This window comes from Brachyhypopomus gauderio, chromosome 4 (assembly GCF_052324685.1).
Source record: "Brachyhypopomus gauderio isolate BG-103 chromosome 4, BGAUD_0.2, whole genome shotgun sequence".
In the NCBI taxonomy this organism is placed as follows: Eukaryota; Metazoa; Chordata; class Actinopteri; order Gymnotiformes; family Hypopomidae; genus Brachyhypopomus; species Brachyhypopomus gauderio.
The window spans coordinates 26,489,001-26,506,547 of record NC_135214.1 but is presented as its reverse complement, the minus strand read 5'-3'; the positions used below and the strand labels follow the sequence as shown (position 1 = coordinate 26,506,547).

The window sequence follows — 17,547 nt, the reverse complement described above, 5'->3', positions numbered from 1 at the left end:
TAAATCATTAAAAATTTACTTTGTAAATTATATATAGGCACAAAGTGGTTCAATATCAAAACTAGTTATATAATTACAGCAATATGGTTTTCTTACATTGGACTTCTGAAACTAAAGGTGGTGCAGTATGTGCATCATTGTGCAGCCCAAATGGCTGGCACACAAAGAACACTATCATTACTGCAGCATATAATCACAAGGATTGGAACTATGGTATTTAATAATGTATCTATAAATGGGATCCAAGATGGATCATTAGCTCTGCATTATTAACAACACAGACATCTACTATATTTTTTGTACAGTAGTGAAAGAACATGTTTCTTGTTACCACAAAGAAGTGTGGGGCTTTTTTCCATGTATGTACGTGTGTGTTTGTGTGTGTGCTTTGACCCAACACTGGTTGATGCTGTCATTTATACATTGGAAGTTACCCTTTTATTTCTGTTTCTGGTTTACTCACACAAATATTCAGGCAGATTTCACTATAGTAGGTTTGTAGGTGTTGAAAGTTCTGACACTCACACCATCCCACTTGCTAGGGCAAGGGGGTAACATTTGAAGATAGCTAACCAGCAGGCCAGAATGAATGATTCTTTTTGATGTTTAATCTCTTTTTATCTTGCTTTAAGAACAAGTCTTGTTTACTGTACAAGTCATAACAAGTCATATTTACTGTACAAGAACAAGTCATATTTACTGTAAATGTGTTTGTATAAGATTGGGGATATTTTGATTTTTTCATAATAAAAAAGAGGAAATGGTTTAAAAAAGTACTGTACTCTATTACCTTATAGAATATGCATGTTTTTTTCTATTACAGTGGGCTGTTAGGATTGATCCTTTTTGCATGCATGTATGCATTCGTGTATGTGTTTGAGACACTGAGATTTGATGCTTCTGTAGTCTCTGCTACAAGCTGATTACTGCTCAAAAATGGACACAGAACACAAGCCTTTGTCAAAACCAAAAATGTATTAAACCAACAAATACAACGGAATAGAAATATAACATAAAAACAACAGGTTGGCATGCAACACCCAACATATTATCTTTTCCCATTCAAATACACATCCCAAGGATCACTACTGGCACTTTTCAAAGGTAAAAGTCATGCTCAAATACATATAAATTTAAATTATACTAACAATTTCATCCAGGCTTCAGAGCTAAATCAATCTCAGCTAAATACTAAATGAAAAACAATCTAATACAAAAATAATAAAAACTCACTATTCAAAAATCCGACAGCTGACCATATCACAAGGTAATACAGACCATAGGCATGCTGGTCTGGCTCAGTTTGCTCCATTGAGAAGCTTTTCTATAGCAGGTACCCCAATGGAACATTTTACCTGCAAAGTGAATACAGCACAGCCTGGATACACCCATTGCAATGGCAAATATAGATTTGGATACAATGGATACATTGACTGGTGTTCCAGCCATCACAAAGGCAAAATATTCTGCACACTGACTAAAATGTTCTACCTTAAAGTATTCTTACACAATTTAAATGAAATCATACATCTGTATCCTTTGTTCAAAAATATAAAAATATCAATAATATTAAGAACAATCTATTAATTTTAAAAAGTACAACTTGGAAGAAGAGCACAATATCACATTCAATTTGACAAAGAAATAGGACAATAAAGGTCTTAGTCAGCCATTAAAATGCCATCCTCTTTGTAAACAAAGTGGTAACCTAGATGCAGGTATGGCTCTCCTCTGTGTGTGTGTGTGTGTAAGTTGGAGAGTGTGTTTGTGTGTGAGTGAGTAGATGGTGCCATTAAGCATCTTGCCACACACACTGCATCACACATATTCAGGATTTCAAAAGCTACATTTTGGCTGTTGGCTGTAAAAATCAACACAACAAAACACAAAAATAATATAATAATGATAATATACATAAAACAGAATATTTAATCAGTTTACTAAAGATTGCATAATTGTCTTTTTACAGTATAAAATATCCTAAAACAATATTCATATTTACCTGGTAGGGCTGCAGGATGTGGTTAATGGGCAAATGTGGCAAAGGACCATAAGTAAATGTTACAGACATGTCAAGTGTATAGGATGCATCAAGGGCACCATATTACAAAGTTCAAGTTGTCAAAAACATGACAGGCCATGCAGCACGTATGAAATGGTTCCTTTTTTCAGGGGGTCATGCACTTTACTAAGGCAGGATGAGGCTACTCGCCTCTTCTTTCTCCTTTTGCTGGAAGGAGGTGTGGGCACATTCCAAATCCACCACCACATCCAAGAGCCGAGATACCACAGCACGGAAACGCTCACTATGTTCTATGGACTCTCCCACTTTATCTGAAAAAGAGAGTGAGAGAGACCATTAGATCTACAGAATACTTAATGTGTGTGTGTGTGTGTGTGTGTGTGTGTGTGTGTGTGTGTGTGTGTGTGTGTGTGTGTGTGAGGTCTGGATCTGCTTTCACTTTGCTGTTCTATATTTTCACCTGATGGCATGCTTGGCTCCACTACAGTCTCTTTTTGCTCAGGAGCTTGTATTTCCTGTCTCTCCAGGTACTGCTTCCTGTTACTCAAACAAGACCAAAACAATAGAATGAAAGTCAATATGAAGCCATGGACTCCAGATCGGAGCAGTGAAATAGAGGAAACCATTTGAAATGAATATGTACAAACACGATTAAATCAACTTAAATCAACAATACAATTTAAAGACGTTTAAGTAAGGGTTGGATCGCGAACTACCCCACCACCCAACACTAGAGGGACTGGATTAGGCTGGATGAGCTATACTTGCCTTGAGGGCTTTATATAGGTTGACTTCTCAGCAATTCCTTGCTGAGTGTTTTCATGAGTGTTCTCATGGAACAGGTCAGCCAGTACGGTATCTTGATTAGTGAGAATTTTCCTCCTTTCCCTCCTGGCATTCTTTTCCATTAATTATGTTTTTTCTCAGGTTTTCCAACCTTTTCTTACCTGATTTTTAGTCTTTGGTTTTAGTAGTTTCTAGTAGCTGGCTATCTCAAGTAGTTTCTCTCCTTGAGATAGCCAGCTTTTACCCTGGTGTCCTTTGTTTTTATTTCTTCTGGTTTTAATGTTCCCAGAACATTTTTACCTGCATCATATCGGAGGAGGTTTTTGTTTGTTGTGCATCTCAGACACCCAGCACGTGGGTTCTTACCTCCTGGAAAAAACCGTGGTGGTCAAACGGCCAGCTATTTAACATCTAAGGGGTTTTCCCTGCTGTTGGCCAACCCCCACATTACAGCTTTAAATCTTTAAATGGATTAAATCAGTTAATGGATTTGGTTTTTTTTTCTCCAGTCCCAATGCTGGTGACCTCATGCCCTCAACATTGTTGTTTTTTTTCCTGGATGCACTCAATTCCACTGTTAAGGCAATCGGCCAGACCTCCAATTGCTGAATGAAGGAATACACACAAAACGGGTAGAGTACCAGATATGTCATGGTTGTCACTTCTTTGCTTCCTGTTTCCATGGTTACCTGTCCTGTCCTTGTATATTTCTTGGTTTTGTTCAAGTGCTTCTGTTTTTGTTTTCTGTTGTGCCTACTCATCTAATTCCCCACCCTGTACTGCTTCCAGAGTCTTGTCCTCATTTATGTTTTTATTTAAGCCATGTGCTTGTTGGCTCTGGTTGTTGAGTATTGCTTTGATATGTAAGGTTTCCATGGGTAACCTTCCTTGTCTGCCATGTATTACAGATTTTCAGTTTCCTTGTTTTTATTTCTAGCTTGTGTTCATTTACTGGTTCCTTTCTATGTTTGGTATTTTTTGTCTCTATATTTCATGTTGTATTCAGGTGTATGTTCTCATATACTCCATGTATCCACGCTTGTTTCTCTCTTCAGTGTGTTTGTTTAGTTTGGTTTCTGGTAGTTCTTTGGTAGTTGTTGTGTATGCCTCCTTGTTTTGAGTAAAAACGCCTCCTGCACATGCATCTGTCCATCTGCCTCGTACTTGCCCTGTGCTACCACGTTACAGAACATCAGCTTACACAGTAACTGGTTGGTAGTAACGTTTAATAGGTGTTCATCTCTCATCTCTCTTATTTAATCATGATCCAGCATGATGGGATCACTATGATTCCATCATAAAATATACTAGCAATAGCTACTTGTTCTTGCCAGTGATGTCAGCAACGCGTTACTTAGTAACACGTTACTCTAATCTTACCACTTTTTTCAGTAACGAGTAATATAACGTGTTACTATTTCCAGTCCAGTAATCAAATTAAAGTTACTTATCCAAGTAACTGTGCGTTACTATTTTTATTTTTCTTAGTAAAAAAAATATATATTTGCTTTTTTCTTGGCTCAGTTAAACTTTTCCATCTGACCGTAGCGCTCGACTCTGCACGCTGCGCGCGAACCTGTGAGAGCGCGAGCGTGTTTTTCACATAATTCTGTGCAGTGTTCTCCTTAACGATATATGGTAGTGTAAAGAAATACTCCTCAAAAACAGGAGAAGGAACATTTACCTGACCTACTTAAAATGCTTGAAATTGTAATGGTATTTTGTTTCACAACAAATAGCTGTCTGACTGAATAGTTAGCTTGTATTACGTTTACAAATATATTTATAAATAATACCTGTCACGTCCAGCCCCTCCCTCCTCCCTGGTCCCGCCTAGCTCCCCGCTCCCATTCGTTCCCCCCTCTGTCTGTCACGCCCTCCTCGTTAACACACACACACCTGAGTCTCATTTCACCATCCAGTTCTGTGTATATAACCCCCCTAGTGTTTTATACTCCCTTGTCGGTCATTCCTTGTGCGTGAGTCCCTCGTCTCCTCTCTGTCCTTTACTAATGTTCCCTGTATTTAGCGTTCGTGTTTTCCATTGTATGTTCCCCGGTTTTAGTAATTTTGGTGGTTCGTTCTCTCAGTATCTGTTTAGTTCTTCAGCGGTGTTTTAATGTTCTCTTCTTGTTGCCCCAGTGTTCTTTGCTGCTCATGTGTTCACGGTTTGTTCGTTTGTAGGTTCTCCTGTATTCATGCTCCCGATTGTTTAGCTTACCCGTTGTGATTGCGTCCTCTCCCTAGTGTTTAGAGTAGCCCCTTGTTTTGTGTATAAGCGCTGTATCTTGTCCCGTCTTGGTTTCTTGTATCATTGTTCTCTGAGTGTTTTCCAAGAGTATTGTCCAGTTGATATTGTTTATTTCCCGTTGTCTTTATTAAACCCTCCCCTAAACTTGTTTTTGCGTCACACCTGTCCCCCACAATCGTTACAATACCACACAGCAACACAAACGTAATGTGAGGAGATACATTATTTAAATGTCAGGAGATACATTGTTACTGTTAAAAATGTACTTCCAATAAAGTCAGTATTGGAAAAACTCACTTTGCTGCTGAATGTAACTACAAAGTAACTTGTAATCTAACATAGTTACTTTTAAAATCAAGTAATATGTAACATAACTAAGTTACTTTTAAAAGGAGTAATCAGTAATCGGATTACCTTTTCAAGGTAACTAAGCCATCACTGGTTCTTGCACTGAGCGCTCTTTGAAGGTCACCGACATTTTTCTAAAGGAACTGAATGAACCTTCATTCTGTATTACTGCTTAAGTATTTTCACCATCTAAATTGTATACATATCTGTATACAGGGCTTTAAGTTCAACTACAGTAGAGACATCTTGTGGCATTGCAACTGGGGTTTAAAATGTATACAAAAATACACACCTAAGTTTGTCTTTGCCTTGCAGCAGCTCTTTGTAAATGGTCTGAGCTTCAGCATCTGGATCTAAAGGATCACTCCAGTCCCCCAGAGTCACTGCAGAATGAGTACGACTACAGCCAAGTGCTGAGAGATGGAGAGGAAGAGATCAGCAAAAAAAACTGAACTGTTATGAAAGACTATCCACAGCAAACTAAATGTTGATTCTTGCAGTAATTTTAAGCAGCCATGACTCCACAGACGCATGCGCACACACCTGTGCGGTCTGACTGTAGGCAGCAGGTCCACTTGTTTCCATGGTGGGCACCAGGGTGGAAGGAGGACAGCATGTGCTCATTGTAGATACTGGCTTTCCTGATGGCCGATAGCCACTGGTTCAGTTCATTGACGTTCTGTGGAGGGATGCAAACGACAACATAATTTTAGCAGGAGCTCCAGGTAAGCAACGCCTTGCACACACAGTAATTGCTGCGTGGGAGTGAATCCCATGCAGTGGTGGTTAGTGTGGGGCTGCATGCTTTGAGCGAGCACCTTGCACTGCAGGTACATGGTGTGTAGTTGGCCCTCTGGATCTTGGGTTACAACCTGCATTACATTCTGAACCTGAAAGGCATTTTCATCTACTCTCTCCACTGCACACACACTCTGAATGGCAACAGAGGAGCGTGTCTATTGGCATAAAATAAAATGCATGCACTCACACATACACACAAACACACACAGAGTTATGGAATACATAGATGAGGAAAAGAAACTGCTACCGTACAAAAATTCAGATACTGTCAGTGATGCATGAGTGTGTGTTAAAGGCCTCTTTAAGCACATTTAAGTTCATCTGATGCGTCCCCCAGAGCATCACTGCCGCACATCAACATGTACATGCGTACATACACACACCCACACCTTCCCACTCAATGGGCTAAAGCATTTAGACTGTACAAGAGATGCAACTAAAAGACAGCTTTAAGATGTAAATCAGCCTATTAGGGTCAGAGAGAGAGAGAGGGAAACAGAGAAAAGAAGATGGAGTAAAAGCGTGAGAGAGAGAGAGAGAATTGTCTCTAGGCAGACTGGTTGCTATATTAAGCAGGCTTTTATTCAGGCTCACACAAAAGAAGGTGACAGCTCACAAATCCTTTCAGTGGCCCTTGAGCCCTGCTCTCCTCTGTCTGGTTCTGCTCCACGTACTTCCTCTCTACTCCCCTGCTGAGTGCGTTCACGCTGCTCTCCCTCCAGCTACTGATCTGTAAGCACCTTCCCCTTCCCCATTCTTTCTGTTGCTCTCGCGTTCTCCGTCTTTCAACATCAAAAGCCGTGAAATGCTAATCGTCACTCCACTAATGCTATTCTCATTCATACACCAAATACATGGCAACCTGGCATCATAGTTAGTGTTAGAGGTAAAGCTAGGGCAAAGTGGCACTGACAGCAGCGTGATATCCTTTAGAAAGTTATCTTAATTAACTTGTGTTTTTTCCTTAAATCATCATTTGTGATGGGAATGTGTGGAATGTGTGTGTGTGTGTGTGTGTGTGTGTGTGCGCGCGTGTGCTTGAGTGTGTCCTACCTGCCACTCAGGGGTTTTGGCATAGGACAAGGTCTCTGAGCTGAGCCAAAAGTAGCGTTTCTTAAAGGCAAAGCGCTTGAGCAGCTGGGGTCCTTCAGGTTTGTGTTTCTGCAGAAACCCCTCCTTTACTGTCACAGACGGTGCGTACACTGCACGCTGTGGAACCTCACACACTGTAGTGAGAGGGAAGAAGTGAATCGGGGAAAATGTTATAAAATGTTTGCTTTTATTAAGTAGAATAAGTTATAATAGTATAATAATAAGTAGAATAGAGTTATTTTTGGCTTTGTTAACTCAAGAAACATGATGAACTAAGTAAAATTCATTTTATATAGTGCTTTATACTGCAGCCATGGCCACAAAGCAAGTTTTACACATCAGAATCAAAGCCACCTATAAGTAAGCCAAAGGCAACATTGGTAAGGTAAATCTCCCTGTGACCATGAGTAAGAAAGCTTGAAAGGAACTCAAAGTGGTGGGGTCAACACCAGATACCACAATAACAATATAAACAAAGACAAAAAAAAGTAATTAGAACAGATAAGAAAAATATGCTCTGGGTTTCTATAAGTATTATTGTGTCAAAACCCATCTGGCACAACAATGTCTGCCCAGGGTGCTGGAAAAGTGAGTGACTGCCCTCTGCTTTGTATAATGGGAGTGTGCCACAGCAGTGTAAGTTAAAATGAACTGTAGCTGGGCCCAAACTTTTTGGTTGCACTGCTCAGAAACAGACACTAGGTGGGGCTGTGTTAATGCACCACATGGCATAGTGCCTGGCACCTGTACTTTACCATGCTACTGCCAGAATAAAAACAAAAAATTTAATTTGGTCTTTTCTGTTGAAATTACTAAAGCAATATTTGTACCTAAACCTAGACACACACAAACACCTTGCTTCGATGCATTGTTATAACAGTCTCTATGTAATCATAAAATATTATAACATGTCTAACATAATAATGTTTTGGACACAGTGAGAAGTCAGCTGTGTGAAGTCACAGGTGAGACAATGAGCTACACAGTGAGAATCAGTATTTCTACCGAACCGCAGATAATGCTTAAATACATCTGAACAGACACATGCACACACACACCTAGGCCTCAGAAAAAACTGAATAAATGAACAAATTAATCAGAACTAAGTGATTACTTTACTGAAGTAGAGACTCAAATTAAGCTTGTTTGTAACTCATGAAACAATACTGTTAAAGTGTCCATTATTATATACACATGCGATTGCACCACATCACTGTTGTCATGGTTATATACTGTTATGGTCCCAAGTTTTTTGACTCACTGTTGCCATTGTGACTCACCAGCATCATGGTCTACATCAATCAGCTTATCCAAAAAATCTTTAATGGATGCCACGCTGCAAAGGATGATGGGATGCAGTGGAGCCATCCACTGTTCTTTACCATGACCCAGCTGCAACCCAAGATTTCCTACACTCTGCAGTGCCTGAGAAAGAGGGGAGGGAGAGGCAGAAATAAATGAAAGACAGACAGGGATGGTATTAGTGCAGGTGGCTGGTGGAAGTAATAGCTGGTAGTACTGTAATAGACAGGTCTGGGAAAATGCTTTCAAATATAGAAGTGTTAATTGTTTATTTTTGTCAGTTGACAAAATGCAAAGTAAAGTAACAATAGAGAAATCAAATTACATTATAATTTTGAAAGCATTCATTGCTGCATTTTTACTACACCTGCCTAAAACGTTTGCACAGTACTGTATATGTGTACTTTATAAGCTAATGGCTGTGTTTATATATGCATTTTTGTTTTTTTAAATAAAATTTACATGCGTCATTTATTGTATAAAGAAGTGTATAGGCAAAAACATACACACTCTGGTTACTGATATTAAAGTTTTGCATATGGTTAGGTTTAGGCTTGCGATTAGGCTTAGGGTTAGTCGAACTAAAGTCGAACAAAAAAAAAGTCAAGTACTTGGTCAGAGACTCTGGCTGACAGGCTCCTTTGCTTCCCGGTTTCCTTGGTTACCCTGTGTTGTGTTTTACTGCATGGTTTTTGTTTCCCGTGTGTTTTCTGTTTTAGTTCTATGAGTTACGCCCCTCATTTGGTTTTCCTCCCTTCGTTATTGATCTCACTTGTGTCTAGTTTATTTCCTCATCGGCCTGTGCATATAGTCATAGTGTTTTGTTCAGTTCAGTGCTAGTCATAGATCTAGCCTGTTGGTGTTCATTGTTAAGTTTTTTGCTGCTGCATAGAAGAGTATTGTGTTGTTTTTTTTCACCGTGTTTTTACATCCATATTTCCTAGTCGTTCTTGTCTTGTTTCTATTTTCTGTTTATGTTCCATTATTCCTTGCATGTTGGACATGACCTGGACCTGTATGAGTGGCAAGATGTGTTCCTGTGTGGGGGCAGAATCTGGTGTTCCTGGATAAAACCATGGGGGGGGCAACAAATGGTGGTTTGCCTCAAGAAGTTCCTATAGAAATGGGACAAAACTGGCCAATTTGTATTTTGTTTATATGAGTGTGTTTGTGAGGTATGCTTAGTCTCATTTTGCAGCCTGTTGTTTAGTGGGAAAGGTTATGCTGCAGTGTTAGAGTTACATCAATCACTGATAGTTTGTAGACTTTACCCTTAAGGTGGCAGTCCTGTGTGGAAATACACTCTGCATGCAAATGTACTTTGTTGTCTATATCATCCACCTGATTTCCATTGGTTAACCTGGTTTTTGTAACTGCAGTCCCTTTTGATATGCTGGGCGTTTGGCTCCTTCTTCCTTGCATCGTGATGCAAACAGCACCGGTCTGTATTTCTGTTTCCATTGGGCATTATCCTGTGTTAGTTGAATTTAGAAAAGTTGTTCTATTGTTTAATATTTTGTTGGTTGTTTAATAAATCTGGTTAACTGAATAACCATGGTCTCCCTTGGTTATAGCTATAGTGGGCCAGATGAGCTCATAATTAGTGTCAGATAAAGGTAAATATATGCTAACACCACTTCCCTATGAAGTATTCTGCTGTGGATGATTATGATAAACCTCTGACAAAGCAGACTTGTTTATATTTGAGAAGCGAGTTCCTTTAGATTCTTACTAACTAGCAGGTAGGGTAGTTAAATATCAAAAACCTCTACAGACCTTTCTAATGACCATGTTTATGGATTTGTGTCTAATAAATTTCACTCTTCTCAGCACTTGCATCTGCCTCGCTGTCACTCCACGTTACACTAAGTTGTTTAAAAATGAATAAAACCTCAAAACTTGGAGGACTCTATAGAAAAGTACTGTGTGGAAGGTAAAGTCCATGATTATTATGCATGCTGATTTGAAAGCACAACACCCAGGTGAAGCTCCTTCCCCAAATCCTTGTTTCGCATATCCACTACAACTTGCCACTGATAATGATTTTAAGCTAGCAAGCATAAATCATGTAGTGTCCTCGTTGAGTCACCTCATTGTGCAGTTTCACCACTGTACAACTGCTCCATAAGTTCTGAAACAGAAACTACAGTTTCAACACTTGCCTGACCACAAACTAGTCCGGTGTTATCATACAAGAAGGGATTCTATTTATGATGCTTGCACAACTACATGAGCAAAAAAAGTGATATCTGCTCATCAGTCTACCTGTGCTTGTCAGTTATGCCTGTGCCATCAGAAAAAGGGATTTTATTCTCAACCTTATATTCTTTTATTCTTCGTTCTTTTCTCGACCAGTTGCACCTCGTCTACATTTAACATATTTATTGTGTATTGTATTCTGCTATGTATTTATATTTGCTTTTTAATGTTGTGAAGTGTGTTTGGGAAGAACTAAATTATATAAAACTAAATTTTACCTTGTGAATGTTCATGCTCTATTGAATTGGCATAAACATAAAGCTAAAGATCATGGTTTTTCTTAGTAACATAGTGGTATGCTTACTGAAAGTGGTAATTGTCATGGTAAGTGTTAATATTTAAAATGGTAAAAAAGAGGGGAGCCGCCCACTTCATCACGCAACACCAATCACACACTTCCTCACTCACAATCACCCACCTACTAATCACTCCGGTTAACCAGCTCATTATCACATGCACCTGTTCCATATCACTGCCGCTGCCTTTATAAGCCAACAGGTCCCACTATTCCCCACTGTGCATTGCTTGAGCAACCCGGACCTGTTGCTGTGCTGCTTTCGCCATGCCTACCGTTGCAAGGCCAAGTGAGAAGTGACTTAGACTGAGTTTTGAGCCGCTACGCTGCTCTGTTCTATACTTAGTTTTGACTGTTTTGTTGTGCTGTGTCTGTTATGGAGATGGACATTAATCTCAACTCAGCACTGCCAAACGTGTCTGCTGCATCTGTCACTCCATTACAGAATAAAAATAAAACAGGAGGTTTATTTTACAGTTACAGATGTAAACAAAAATGGGGGTGGAGTGGGGTTAGTTGAATAATTTTCTAATAATTTTGTGAACAATCTAATTTGATCAAAATGTCCATCCCTGGTTCTGACAAGGATATGCACATATGCATATGCATGTGTGTGCATGTTTACCTTTGCAAGCAGCAACAGGGTTCTGCTTGTACGAGTATCTGCATGGTGGTCCCTTAGGTGGAACAGTTTAGGAGTCAGAATTGCAGGTGCAAAGAAACGGAGGAAAAAAAACCCACTGATTGCCAAATACTTCACATCCTGCAGAAAAAGAGGGGAATTATGGTAGGGATTGAAGCATGATGTTAGGGAAAGCAGTATCTCAAAAGCAGGGCAGGCAACCACTGCTTGCAGGCCAGTATATTGTCTGCCAGATTTGTCCTAGAATTTTATTGCCAATCTGTTTTGGTTTTACCCAATAGCTACTGGCTGCAATACAAATTCATTTACTTCTTTTCAAATTATCCAATCGGCCATGATTGCACCTTTACCTACAAGCTGTATCTCTGGCATCAATAAGGTTATTTCAAACTTTTGTTTGCAACAATGGCTAACTGAGGGAAAGCAGATGACAAGAATGATGTTAAGAAACATGTACAATGGATTTCCTTCCACCAAAGTGAAAAGAAAGCCAGTATGCATAACTTGTCTTTCAATAAGACTAGTGAGGACTTCTGACATCACAAAATCAAACAAGCAAATCATGCTACTCTATAAGCAAAGGTATGAGCATAGAAAATTAAGGTAAGATTAATTTGACTGTACAGTAAGCCTCTTTTCAGTGACCTAAAAAGGACCTGTACAGTGTGACAGAAGTCAGTTATGTGGTCATTGAGTTGATAGCCTCAGTGTTAAATTGCAAGGGCCTAACCAGCTCCTTCTATCAATTGTATTACTTTATCATTTGAAGACATTTGGAGCTAAACAAAAGCTGAGGCAAATGCAACTTTATAACTGAAATCCTTTGGCAAAGGGGAAAACAGAATTTACAAGGGCATGTGCTCCTTTACTAGTGTTTATGAATTTCTACATTTGAATTCATATCAAAACTGTGATCAGGTCAGTGGTAAAGTTTAAATATTATATATAAACTATATTGCCAAACTAGGCCTGTGTTGAAAAAATCGATTTTCCGATTCAGAATCGATTCGCATATGATGATCTGATAATCGATTCATACGTCCAAAGATCGATTTTTTTGTGAACTTTTACCCCCGCCTCGTCACTGAATTCACGCAGGCGTGCTCGGTCTAACTAACTGTAAAACAACATGGCGTCGGACAGTGACGGTAACGACGATAGTCAAATCGGCAATCTAAAAACAGAAGGACAGTTTATCCAGTGTCAGTGACTATTTACAGTTAGTCCATGTCACTGACAGTTTACCCAGTGTTTTTACAGTTTTAAAAAGTTTAAAATGCTCTTGTAACTTTGGGCGCAAGGCGATGGATGAGACAGAATCCTTTGCACTTTCCAAATCGTTATGTTTATTACATTTACCGAAGCGCAGACAGCGCACATAAAACACGTTTACATAGAACATGTGTGACTGAAACAACGACGAGCACTGGACGCTGCGTGAACGCACATTAAGTAGACAAACCACACAAACCCCACGTGATGACGAGACGAGCCACAGGTGAGGATTATCACAAGACGCACCCGCACCCACGGAGATACACAGACGCAGACGAGTAGACGCAGACAACGTTAACACACGCCCAACAGGGAGGGGTCGGGGACCGTAACGTGAGAGTTCTGTTCTTATAATCTCACTTTAAAGAAAAATACACGTTTACATTTTATACTTTCAGTTTATTAAGTGTGAGCACTTTTAAAATAAAAATGCATTTGGTAGCAACAGCTTTTGGGTGACTTCTTAATTATTTCAATCATAATAATAATGCACTGGTTAGTGTCCCAGTAGGAGTCCACTGTTGCAGATATAGACACCTCAAAGATGTCCTCTGTTTATTGTCCTGGATTACCTTTCTTGAAGGTAGATTTATGATTACCCTTTTCACCAGCCATCAGTAACTACCAACTACCAGTAACTATTTGCTGATTAATATTGATATAATACTAGTTTTAACATGTTGCTTCTGTACATAGTCAGGAAACAGCTCAAATAAATACATTTTTAATAACACTAAACCCCGAATTGGATCGAATTGGATCGAATCGATTAAATCGGATTAAATCGAAATAAATCGATTCTTAATCTTCAGAATCGGAATCGGATCGATTCTTGGAATTTGAATCGATACCCAGCCCTATGCCAAACGTATTCACTCACCCATCCAAGTGAATCAGGTGTTCCAATCACTTCCATGGCCACAGGTGTATAACATTAAGCACCCAGGCATGGAGACAAACATTTGTGAAAGAATGTGTCGCTCTCAGGAGCTCAGTGAATTCCAGAGTGGAACTGTGATAGGATGCCGTCGTGAAATTTCCTCACTCCTAAATATAACAGTCAACTGTCAGCTGTATTATAAGAAAATGGAAGTGTTTGGGAATGATAGCAACTCAGCCAAGAAGTGGTGGGCCACGTAAACTGACGGAGTGGGGTCAGAGGATAGTGAAGCGCATAGTGCGAAGAGGTCGCCAACATTCTGCAGTCAATCACTACAGACATCCAAACTTCATGAGACCTTCAGAGTAGCTCACGAACAGTATGCAGAAAGCCTTATGGAATGGGTTTCCATGGTTGAGCAGCTGTATGCAAGCATTACATCACCAAGTGCAATGCAAATGCAAAGCATCAGATGCAGTGGTGTAAAGCATGCCACCACTGGACTCTAGAGCAGTGGAGGCACATTCTCTGGAGTGACAAATCGGGCTGGAATGATGAATTGAGCTTCTCCGTCTGGCAATCTGATGGATGAGTTTGGGTTTATCGGTTGCCAGGTGAACGGTACTTGTCTGACTGCATTGTACCAAGTGTAATGTTTGGTGGAGGGGTGTTTATAGTGTGGGGTTGTTTATCAGGAGGAAAACTCTGAAAGGAACTCTGAATGCTTCAGTATACCAAGACATTTTGGACAATTCCATGCTCCCAACTGTGGGAACAGTTTGGAACTGTCCCCTTTCTCTTCTAACATTACTGTGCACCAGTGCACAAAGCAAAGTCCATAAAGACAAGGATGGCAGAGTATAGTGTGGGTGAACTTGACTGGCCTGCACAGAGTCCTGACCTCAACCAGATAGAACAATGAATTAGAGCGGAGATGGAGAGCCAGGCCTTCACAAATGTGCTTCTGGAAGAATGGTCAAAAATTCCCATAAATACACTCCTAAACCTTGTGGACAGCCTTCCCAGATGAGCTGAAGCTGTTCTAGCTGCAATAGCTGGACCAACGTGATATTGAACCCTATGGATTAGGAATGGGATGTCATTCTCATTTGAGAGTCAAGGAAGGTGAGCAAATACTTTTGGCAATATAGTGTATTATCATCACCATGTATTATGTCCCTGTCATGTTACAGCCTTGGACCCCTCCCTTCGGGCATGTGTATGTGTGGTCTGCATCTGTTCGTCTCCATATATGTATTTCCTGTTTGTGTGGTTCTTTGTGTACGTGTTCACTCGTCTCATCACCCTAATGTGTCACACGCAGGGTTTGTTATGTGTTAAGTATTTAATGTGTATCTTAGCCATGTTCCATGCTCATCTTTGTGAGTTGTCTTAGTGTCTGAGCCTATCTGTGTTAAATGTCACTATATGTTTGCTAAGCGCTACATGCACGATAGTCATAACGCTAATAAAAGCTGTGCGTGTTTAAGGACACTCGTTTCTGCATCATCCCTCAGCCTCGAACGTTACAGTTCCTATTATTGGACTATATGTACCTTGTCTGCAGTCTGTGGTACACAACCAGATATGTTTAATATTAATGTTGCCCCCTGTAGAAAAAGGGTTCTCTACCCCCACACCTGACCCCTTAAATAGTTGCACATTTTTTTTTAGGAATTTGATTTTGAATAGATAAGATTGCCATTTGTATCCATTTATATTTAATCACCCATAATGACAAACTGAAAACATGTTTTTAGAGAGTTTAGAAATTAGTTACAAATTACTATCCAAAATATTGACTCTTAGCTGTGGCACTCCAAATTGTGGTCAGGTACCCTCAAAGGCATATCTTTGGATCTATCATGATGTACATTGTATTGTCAGGACAAACACCCTGCCATGAAGTACAAGGAACTGTGTCTGTGGATCTCCGTGATCAAACTGTGTCAAGGTATAGATCAAGGCAATGATTTAGAACAACAGCCTACTCATGCTACCGTGCCTGGGCATGGTTCGGGGCCGGACCACAGTTCGGTTGGCAAGTGTGAGTGCGCCGAACCACGCTCAGGCACGGAACGGATAGCCCACTTGAAGAGGGGGGCTGGAGCACGGTATGCATCCAGTGTGACCGCAATCCATGCCCATGCACGGAACTGAAACATGACGTCAGTGATGCGACGTTCCTGTTAATCAAACATGGTGGAAAAGGGCTTATTATGGTCTATGGCAGAGGTGCTGTGTTTGCTACAATTTGAGCAGACGAGAGTATACAGCAACCGTTTGTTGTCTGTGCAAGAATTTCTTATACATGCAGCACGATTAGCATAAAATCACTTCTTTGCAAAATTAACAAATTAATTGTTATAATAATTAATTTTGGTTTGCTATGCATTCTCACGATCATAATAATCCACAACGAGCGCACTTTTCTTCTAAACAAAGGTCGCATTGTGATGGCCAGTGGTGTACAAAGTACACAAACCACGGACTTCAGTAAAAGTACAAAAGCAATACCCTTCAAATGTACTTAAGTATTGAAAGTGAAGTTCAGGCTGTAATATTCAGCACCATGCTCTGCATGTAAAACCTCTCAATATAGAATTTGTTTTCTGACATAATACTATGAACTATGGTAAAACAAATAACCAGCCAGGTAGTTAACTATAGGCCGAGTGCATTGCTAAGGCAGTTTTGGGTTGTGTACTCACCTACATGATATTGTAAACAACAAAATAGTGTATAAATACTTAAATAAATAGAGCGTCCCTAATTCGTTTATCACAGGTGTTCCTGGAACGCAACACTGGATCTGGCCTAGGCATGCATGTGACAGAACTCAATTTGCATTCACTCACTATAGTTTAAACTGAGTGGTAGTTTTATACTAACCACAGTAACAATGGCCAAACACAATTGACATCACATCCTTCAGTGGAGGAGCTTAGGTGGAAGGCGGCACTTTCAAATGTATATTATGGTGTGCTCTTCTATTGTTGGGTGTTCAGTGGAGCTCCACTGAATCTGCAGTACCTTCGTGTACTTCTCTAATGCTTTTATTGTAATAAAGGTTTTCCATTTTGCATAAGGTGGAAGAGACATATATATTTTTTCCTTACAGCACCTACGATAAAAATTACACACCTCTCCATTCTTTGTAGGTGGGAAAACTTCCAAAATCAGCAGTGTATCAAAAGCTTATTTTCTCCACTGTAGAACAATATTCTCTGATCCAGTGAGACAAAAACTGAATTATTTGGACAGAACAGCAAGTACTATATCTAGTGAAAATAGACACTGCACATTCCCCTGGCTAATACCATTGCTACAGTAAAACACTGTGGTGGTTGCATTATTCCATGGTGGTGCTGTGCACCAGTAGGGACAATAAGATAGGTAAAAGTTGAGAGATTAATCCAGCCACATTCTTGAATACAACCTCCTCCAGAGTACAAGCAAACTGAGTCAGAGGTTCATCTTTCAACATTACAATGACCAGAAGCATATAGCAAAAAAAACTGGAATGATGTCAGGATCTCTGAATGTCCTTGAGTAGCCCAGACTTAGACCCCATTGAACATCTGTGGAGAGA

At 39.9% G+C, this 17,547-nt stretch overlaps 1 protein-coding gene across 7 annotated transcripts in view; it reads right to left on the bottom strand.

The window, feature by feature from the left end:
• Positions 1-965: 965 nt before the first annotated feature.
• rasal1a (RAS protein activator like 1a (GAP1 like)) overlaps positions 966-17,547 on the bottom strand; it is a 34,297-nt gene continuing 17,715 nt past the window's right edge. For 5 of the 7 annotated variants that reach the window (XM_077003373.1, XM_077003372.1, XM_077003374.1 and 2 more), the window contains 8 exons: positions 11,783-11,920; positions 8,582-8,726; positions 7,263-7,435; positions 6,227-6,364; positions 5,952-6,087; positions 5,701-5,821; positions 2,484-2,560; positions 967-2,334 (listed from right to left, as the gene is read on the bottom strand). In XM_077003373.1, the coding sequence (XP_076859488.1) occupies positions 2,189-2,334; positions 2,484-2,560; positions 5,701-5,821; positions 5,952-6,087; positions 6,227-6,364; positions 7,263-7,435; positions 8,582-8,726; positions 11,783-11,920 (1,074 nt within the window). In that variant the 3' untranslated portion in view covers positions 967-2,188. Of the gene's footprint in view, positions 2,335-2,483; positions 2,561-5,700; positions 5,822-5,951; positions 6,088-6,226; positions 6,365-7,262; positions 7,436-8,581; positions 8,727-11,782; positions 11,921-17,547 lie in introns of all 7 variants that reach the window. The other 2 variants (XM_077003375.1, XM_077003378.1) reach the window with 2 other exon arrangements.